The 9,475-nt window shown below is 46.1% G+C and overlaps 1 protein-coding gene across 1 annotated transcript in view; it reads left to right on the top strand.

Annotated features, from left to right (window-relative positions):
• Positions 1–264: 264 nt before the first annotated feature.
• Positions 265–9,475, top strand: part of spred3 (sprouty related EVH1 domain containing 3) — a 93,149-nt gene continuing 83,938 nt past the window's right edge. The window contains exon 1 of the mRNA XM_073029270.1: positions 265–465. Coding sequence (XP_072885371.1) covers positions 455–465 — 11 coding nt within the window. The 5' untranslated portion in view covers positions 265–454. The remainder of the gene's footprint in view (positions 466–9,475) is intronic.

Here is a 9,475-nt window from a genome sequence, read left to right as displayed (position 1 = left end):
AGTCCTTCTTCCTTATCGCCTTATTACTGGGAAAGGACTACCCAGTAAATGCGACTGTGTAGTTAGGGCTGCTTCAGCTGCATTTAACCATCCCCTGCCTTCCTTTTCGTTTAGTTTGTCTCCGACACGGAGCCGCCGCGGGGAGGGCGCTAGGACCGTGGAGAACGCCAACATGCTAATGGACAGGGCAGGCGCTAGGACCCAGCGGAGGGCGCAGGGCTCCAGCGGGCTGTGGCAGCGAGTGCAGCCGGCTTTGAACTCTGTGCTCCCGGGGCGAGAATCTGTCAGATCCCGGCGGCGGAGGGAGCGGGAGAGATTTCTTCATAATACAATTTTATTTTTTGGGGGAAGAGAGAAAAAAACTAACACCCTGGATGAAAATGGCTGCTGTTTGATGGAGACTACACGATGCTGGACTGGGAAAGGATGATGCACTAATTTGCAACCACCAAGCATGGATGAGGAGTGAGTCTTGTGCCTTTAACAACATCACTGGCAGGCCTGCCATAATAATTATTAAACAAATATAAAATCCAGTACAGGGCGGCACTGTACGACCATTGAAAAAAAAAGCAAAAAATATATATTTATATATACGTACACTACTGTAATACCCTGATTGGAAACATCCATTTTTTAAAAGCCCTTGCAATTTCAGCCCGACTGTAATTGACACTTTTTTTATTTTTGTGAATGAAATTAATCGTTGTTTTTAAAAGGGGGAGGGGGCGAATGGCCATTCCTTTTTGAATCGGTCTCATTTGCATTTAGGTTCCATTCATAAAAAAAATACCCATTTATTATCGGGGTTGTTATTTAAAAAAAAATAATATGCTCTAGCCAGTGTTGGGGGGGGGGGTGCGAATTGTTTCAGCAGCCCCTCCCTTTGTTTCTAGTTTGTTACATTTGCTTCTGTTAACATTGCATTCCCGTCCCCTTCACCTGTTGTTTTTAGGCGGAGGACAAAGAGCCCTGGGTGGGTCACGTGATCCTCCATTCACAAAAAAATTTATACATTACTGTATGTATCCAGCTCTGGTTCTCCGGGACCCGCGGGCCACGGTCCACGCACCACACTGTTCCGCTATCGAGTTAGCTTTCTTCAAAGGACTAAACGGAGGATTTTCATGTTTCTCTTGAGTTTTTTTAAAATATATATGCGGTGGGTAGATCTGATTTTTTCAAAAGGGGGCATTTGTGATGTTAAATGTGTTCTGTGGTGAAATTCCAGTGTTTATATTTCACCTTGGAGAGGGGGATGACTTCACCAGTTTGTTGAACCCTTCCAGGTCAGGTGTGTCAGACATTTTTTTAAATTGAAAAAGGTATTTGGTGTAGTTTGAGCAAAGAGGACCAGCCCAGGGAAATTATTTCTTACAGACCGTCCTATACGTTGTCACAGAGTAATCCATAATGCCTGATGCTGGAAATCTGAAGCAAGATGCAGGAAACACTCAGCAGTAAAAATCACACACACACACACACACACACAAAATGCTGGAGGAACTCAGCGGGCCGGGCAGCGTCGATGGAAAAGAGTAATCAGTCGACGTTTCAGGCCGAGACCCTTCAGCAGGACCGACTTATTTTTTTCCCTAGACGCTGCTCGGCCTGCTGAGTTTCTCCAGCATCTTGGGTGTGCGTTGCTCGGACTCCCAGTATCTGCAGATTTTCTCCTGTTTCTGACTGAAGCACTCAGCAGGTCGGGCAGCGTCTGTGGGGAGAAATGCTCCGATGGTTTGTCAGAGCTGGGAAAGTGAGATTTAGAGGAATAAATCGTGTTGTGGTGAGGTGGGGGGAGGGCAAGGTGAATGGGGGTGAAGGGAACCCTGGGGCAGTTGGCAGTAACTGGGGTGGGAGGTGGGTGGCTTCAAGTTAGTCGACAGAAGGGTTAAGCAAAACGATTTCTCCCTGGCTTGTGAATGTGATGAGGCTCAGGGTCTGAAGGCAAAGCGGGGAGGGAAATGGTCAGCCTGTTGAAAGCGGGTGACGTCCTGAACCGCTGTGACCTGCGGGGCTGCAGGCTGAGCACGTAGGGTTAATCCAGAGCCCATCCCTCCGCTCCTTCCACCAGAAGCGGATCTTCCTGGTGGCCAAACATTTTCATTCCCATTCCCATTCCGACATGTCGGACCACGGCCTCCTCTTGTGCCAGGCCGAGGCTGACCTCAGGGTGGAGGAGCAACACCTTATATTCCGTCTGGGTAGCCTCCAACCTGATGGCATGAACATCAATCTCTCCTCCCAGTTTAAAATAAAACTTCCCTCCTCCTCCCCTCTTCCTCTATTCCCCACTCCAGCCCTTCACCCACTGTCACCTGCCCACCACTTCTGTATATTTCCCCCTTCCTCCTTCCCTTTCTCCCCTCCTATCAGATTCCTTCCTCGCCAGCCCTTTACTTTTCCCACCCACCTGGCTTCACCCCTCACCTTCGAGTTATTCTCCTTCCCGTCCCCGTCCCCCCAACCTTTTTATTGCCCCTTCCCTTCTTTTCAAATCTTTTTATTATCATTATTATTATTCAAAAATAACACAGGTACATCGAAGTAACAACACTTACAATGCCTCGGAAAAAAAAAGAAATTATCTTAAAGATTGAAAACTTCTGTGAATTTAAAAAAACACCCTACTAAGCAAGAAAAGTGAGAGAGAAAAAAAGAAACCCATTGGGGGTACGACCCCGGAGCCACGCATCATACAGAAAACTTCTAAAAAACAAACATCAAACCGCCAACAAGAAAGAAAAATATATCAAAAAAAAATTTACAATTAGATCGTGGAGAAAATCTATCAGTTAACTGAAATGACAATAATGAGCAAATGAGTCCCATCTCTTCTCAGAATCAAATAAAGGTTCAAATGTTCGACTTCTAATTTTCTCCAAACTAAGACACAACATCACTTGAGAGAACCATTGTGACAAAGTAGGAGCTGATTTATCCTTCCATTTCAACAAGATGGCCCTCGTAGCTATCAATATAACAAACGCAATAACATGTTGGCCAGACACAGAAATACCGTGGATATTTTGAAGAATTATACTTACATACTTTATTGTCACCAAACAATTGATACTAGAGCATACAATCATCACAGCGATATTTCATTCTGCGCTTCGCACTCCCTGAAGTACAAATCAAATTAAATATAATAAAAATTTAATTTATAAATCATAATTAGAAAATAGAAAAGGGGAAGTAAGGTAGTGCAAGTCAGGTCCGGATATTTGGAAGGTACGGCCCAGATCCGGGTCAGGATCTGTTCAGCAGTCTTATCACAGTTGGAAAGAAGCTGTTCCCAAATCTGGCCGTACGAATCTTCATGCTCTTGAACCTTCTCCCGGAGGGAAGTGGGACAAAAAGTGTGCTGGCTGGGTGGGTCGTGTCCTTGATTATCTTGGCAGCACTGCTCTGACAGCGTGTGGTGTAAAGTGAGTCCAAGGATGGAAGATTGGTTTGTGTGATGTGCTGGGCTATGTTCACGATCTTCTGTAGCTTCTTCTGGTCTTGGACAGGACAACTTCCATACCAGGTTGTGATGCACCCAAGAAGAATGCTTTCTACGGTGCATCTATAAAAATTAGTGAGGGTTTTAGGGGACAGGCCAAATTTCTTCAGCTTTCTCAGGAAGTAAAGGCGCTGGTGGGCCTTCTTGGCAGTGGACTCTGCTTGGTTAGACCAAGTCAGGTCATTTGTGATATTCACCCCGAGGAACTTAAAGCTTTTGACCTGTTCCACCTGCGCACCACCGATGTAGGTGGGGTCATGCGGTCTGCTACTCCTTCTGAAGTCAACAGCCAATTCCTTCGTCTTGCTGACGTTGAGAGATAGGTTATTGTCTTCGCACCATGCCACCAGGTTCTTAATTATTCAAAAAAGCACAGTCAATTTATTAGGTTGTAAGTCGTCCCCCTTCCTTTTCACTCCTGATGAAGGGTTTCGGGCTGAAACACCGACAGTCTATTCATCTTCCACAGATGCTGCCTGACCTGCTGAGTTCCTCCAGCAGGGTTTCTGGTGTTCAAGGAAAATTCCTATCATTCCGCACGCATCGCCCCGCGCTTGTCGGAAGTGGCGTCAGGCGAAAGTTGGTTCCGACGAGTCCGAATGGGAATGGGAGTTAGAATATTTGGCCACAGGCAGTTCCGCTTTTGGAGGATGGAGCAGAGGAATGCACTCTGAATAATTAATCCCACGTGCTTCGTAATGCTCGGTCTGTCTCATGACTCTCTGCTCACTGGAGTTCCGAAGGATGAGGGGGGATCTCATTGAAACCTCAGGAATGTTGAAAGGTCTAGACAGAGTGGATGTGGAAAGGATGTTTCCCATGGTGGGGGAGTCTAGGACAAGAGGGCACAGCCTCAGGATAGAGGGGCACCCTTTCAGCCAGAGGGTGGTGAATTTGTGGAATTTGTTGCCACATGCGTCTGTGGGGGCCAGGTCGTTAGGTGTATTTAAGGCAGGGATTGATAGGTTCTTGATTGGACATGGCATCAAAGGTTACGGGGAGAAGGCCGGGAACTGGGGTTGAGGAGGAGAGAAAAAAAGGATCAGCCATGATTGAATGGCGGAGCAGGCTCGATGGGCCAAATGGCCTAATTCTGCTCCTAAGTCTTATGGTCTTATGATGCCACGACCCAAGTTCGATACTGACCTCCACTGTTGTGTTTGCATGTCCTCCTTGTGACCACGTGGGGCATACCCCTGACACTCTACTATCCCCCCCAGTTGGTAGGTAATTGTCTGCTGTGATGGCCTCGGCCTGAAACGTCGACTGTTCACTCCCCTCATGACCTGCCGAGTTCCTCCAGCATTTTGTGTGTGTTGTTCTGGATTTCCAGCACTGGCAGAATCTCTTCTGGGATTGATTCCTGCTGTTGTTGGGTAGAGGAACATCGGGGTGGGGCAGAATGGGTGGGGGGGGGTGTTGATAGAGAGAACAAATTGCTAGGAATTCTGTGAACAATGCCAGTGTAAGAACTGGACAGCTGGACCAGCCCTCGTAAAATGGCAGGTGGAGTTCAACCCAGATAGGTGTGAAGTGGTTCATTTTGGTAGGTCAAATATGATGCCAGGATATAGTATTAATGGTAAGACTCCTGGAAGTGTGGAGGATCAGAGGGATGTTGGGGTCCGAGTCCATAGGACTCTCAAAGCAGCTATGCAGATTGACTCTGTGGTTAAGAACACATACAGTATATTGGCCTTCATCAACGTGGAATTGAATTTAGGAGCCGAGAGGTAATGTTGCAGCTATATAGGACCCGGGTCAGACCCCACTTGGAGTACTGTGCTCAGTTCTGGTCACCTCACTACAGGAAGGATGTGGAAACTATAGAAAGGGTGCAGAGGAGATTTACAAGGATGTTGCCTGGATTGGGGAGCATGCCTTATGAGGATAAGTTGAGTGAACTCGGCCTTTTCTCCTTGGAGCGACAGAGGATGAGAGATGACCTGACAGAGGTGTATAAGATGATGAGAGGTATTGATCGTGTGGATAATCAGAGACTTTTTCCCGGAGCTGAAATGGCTAGCACGAGAGAGCACAGTGTTAACTTGCTTGGAAGTAGGTACGGGGAAGATGTCAGGTAAGTTTTTTATGCGGAAAGTGCTGAGTGCGTGGAATGGGCTGCCGGCAACGGTGGTGGAGGCGGATATGATAGGGCCTTTTAAGAGAATCCTGGATAGGTACATGGAGCTCAGAAAAATAGAGGGCTGTGGGTAACCCTAGGTCATTTCTAAGGTAAGGACATGTTCGGCACAGCTTTGTGGACCGAAGGGTCAGTATTATGCTGTAGGTTTTCTGTGTTTTTGTGTAGCTCAGGCAGCATCACTGGAGAGAAATGAACAGTTGAAGCTTTTGGGTGAGACCCTCATCAGGACTCAGGAAGTGATGGAGACACGAGAGAGAAATCAGATACTGGAAATGGACATGGACACACACACACACACACACACACACACACACACACACACACACACACACACACACACACACACACACACACACACACACACACACACACACACACACACACACACACTGCTAGAGGGACTCAATGGGTGAACAGCGTCTATGAGCCACTTCATCGGGACTCGGGAAGTGATGGGATGGCTCTGAGAGCTGGCATAGGCTCGATGGGTTGAATGGCCTTCTTTGCTGGAAGCAGATGTAAACGATAACATAACCGCATTGGGAGAGCAGAGGAAAAGCTGCTTAAGGGATTAAGTTAGAGGGGGAAATGGGAGGAGGTGTAGGAAGAGGGTGGCAGGACTTGGATTGGAACTGTGAGTGGGGGACTTCACCTGAACCTGCAAATCTGCTGGGGTTGTCCATTGTACCCACTGCTCCTGGCGTGGTCTCCTCTTCATTGCTGAGACCCGACATAGACTGAGGGACCGCTTTGTCGAGCAAATCCCACTCCATCTGTCAGAAGCAGGAATCCCCGGTGGTCGGCCATTTTAATTCCTGTCCCCATTCACGTTCCGACATGTCGGTCTATGGCCTCCTGCTTTGCCACGGTGAAATTACTCTTGGTCTGGAGGAGCGACACCTCATATTCCATCTAGGTAGCCGCCAACCTGATGGCATGAACATTGAGTTCATCTACTGATTTTTTTTTTATTCTTTTAATTTTCTTTTCCCCCTCTACTACTATTCTCCACTGTGGCCTCTTTCCTCTTCTCTTCACCTGCCTATCACCGCCCCCTGGGTCCCCTCCTCCTTCCTTTTCTCCCATGGTCCACTCTCCTCTCCGATCAGATTCCTTCTTCTCCAGCCCTTGACCTTTCCCACCCACCTGGATTCACCGCTCATCTTCTACTTTTCCTCCCCCCCCCCCACCTTTTTATTCTGGCATCTTCTCCCCTTCTTTTCCAGTCCTGATAAAGGCTCTCGGCCTGAAACGTTGACCGTTTATTCACTGACCTGATGCTGCCTGACCTGCTGAGTTCCTCCGGCGTTTCGCGTGTGTTGCTCTGGATTTCCAGTGTCCGTGGAATCTCTTGTGCTTGTAGTGAGTGCTGTGTTTTGATTCAGTCCCTCGAGAATCCGGAACTGATTTTGGAGGGCTGGAGAAGGCTTCAGGAGATAGGGACGCGTGAGGCTGTGGGAGTGGAACGAGATGAGAGTGAACATGGGTGAGTGAGAGAGACTGCGCTCACCTCCTCCTCCGCCAGGATGTGGTGAATTGAATGCCCATTTGAATTGGATGCGGTCCTGCGTGGAATTGTTTTAACAGTTTAACACTTCAGCAAAGGCCCTTGGCGAGGACTGTTTCCTCCGGAGTGTAGGAGGCTGAGGGTGCATTTATAGAAGTGTATAAAATATGAGGGGCATGAACAAGTTTCAAATTTCAAAGTAAACTTATCATCAATATATAGTGATATATATATATAAAATCCAATATATAGGATAGTGAGGGATAAAATTGGTCCCGTAGAGAATCAGAGTGGACGGCTATGTGTGGAGCCGAAAGAGATGGGGGAGATTTTGAACAATTTCTTTTCTTCGGTATTCACTAAGGAGAAGGATATTGAATTGTGTAAAGTAAGGGGAACAAGTAGGGAAGTTATGGAAACTATGACGATTAAAGAGGAGGAAGTACTGGTGCTTTTAAGGAATATAAAAGTGGATAAATCTCCGGGTCCTGACAGCATATTCCCTAGGACATTGAGGGAAGTTAGTGTAGAAATAGCAGGGTTCTGACGGAAATATTTCAAATGTCATTAGGAACGGGGATGGTGCCGGAGGATTGGTGTATTGCTCATGTGGTTCCATTGTTTACAAAAGGGTTCTAAGAGTAAACCTAGCAATTATAGGCCTGTCAGTTTGACGTCAGTGGTGGGTAAATTAATGGAAAGTATTCTTAGAGATGGTATATATAATTATGTGGATAGACAGGGTCTGATTAGGAACAGTCAGCATGGATTTCTGTGTGGAAGGTCATGTTTGACAAATCTTATTGAATTTTTTGAAGAGGTTACGAGGAAAGTTGACGAGGGTAAAGCAGTGGATGTTGTCTATATGGACTTCATTAAGGCCTTTGACAAAGTTCCACACGGAAGGTTAGTTAGGAAGGTTCAATTGTTAGGTATTAATATTGAAGTAGTAAAATGGATTCAACAGTGGCTGGATGGGAGATGCCAGAGAGTAGTGGTGGATAACTGTTTGTCAGGTTGGAGGCCGGTGACTAGTGGTGTGCCTCAGGGATCTGTACTGGGTCCAATGTTGTTTGTCATATACATTAATGATCTGGATGATGGGGTGGTAAATTGGATTAGTAAGTATGCAGATGATACTAAGGTAGGTGGTGTTGTGGATAATGAAGTAGGTTTTCAAAGCTTGCAGAGAGATTTAGGCCAGTTAGAAGAGTGGGCTGAACGATGGCAGATGGAGTTTAATGCTGATAAGTGTGAGGTGCTACATTTTGGTAAGAATAATCAAAATAGGACATACATGGTAAATGGTAGGGCATTGAAGAATGCAGTAGAACAGAGTGATCTGGGAATAATGGTTCATAGTTCACTGAAGGTGGAATCTCATGTGGATAGGGTGGTGAAGAAAGCTTTTGGTATGCTAGCCTTTATAAATCAGAGCATTGAGGATAGGAGTTGAGATGTAATGTTAAAATTGTACAAGGCATTGGTGAGGCCAAATTTGGAGTATTGTGTACAGTTCTGGTCACTGAATTATAGGAAAGATGTCAACAAAATAGAGAGAGTACAGAGGAGATTTACTAGAATGTTACCTGGGTTTCAGCACCTAAGTTCCAGAGAAAGGTTGAACAAGTTAGGTCTTTATTCTTTGGAGCGTAGAAGGTTGAAGGGGGGACTTGATAGAGGTATTTAAAATTATGAGGGGGAGAGATAGAGTTGACGTGGATAGGCTTCTTCCATTCAGAGTAGGGGAGATTCAAACAGGAGGACATGAGTTGAGAGTTAGGGGGCAAAAGTTTAAGGGTAACACGAGGGGGAACTTTTTTACTCAGAGAGTGGTAGCTGTGTGGAACGAGCTTCCAGTAGAAGTGGTAGAGGCAGGTTCAGTATTGTCATTTAAAGTAAAATTGGATAGGTATATGGACAGGAAAGGAATGGAGGGTTATGGGCTGAGTGCCAGCCAGTGGGACTAGGTGAGAGTAAGCGTTCGGCACGGACTAGAAGGGCCGAGATGGCCTGTTTCCGTGCTGAAATTGTTATATGGTTATATGTCCAATGACACTGAAGAGGCACTGAAGCTTGCAGATGTAGAAATGTTTTATTCAACAAAATGACACACTCTCGGAGGAAGAGGCCCACTTGACCCAATATTCCATTATATTTTATTTGCTAAAGATCAAAGGTAACAGCAGGACAATTCTATAGTTACAATGCTTCCTGTGAATTACATATAGTTTTCAAACGCTTCCTTCTCCACACCCACACTCCAGACACCCAAATTGAATGATAATCTGCGTTGTCTAGTTTTCAGTTAACT

Source organism: Hemitrygon akajei, chromosome 25 (genome assembly GCF_048418815.1).
Source record: "Hemitrygon akajei chromosome 25, sHemAka1.3, whole genome shotgun sequence".
Taxonomy (NCBI): Eukaryota; Metazoa; Chordata; class Chondrichthyes; order Myliobatiformes; family Dasyatidae; genus Hemitrygon; species Hemitrygon akajei.
The sequence above is the reverse complement of the archived record's forward strand: the minus strand, read 5'-3'. Positions and strand labels throughout refer to the sequence as shown.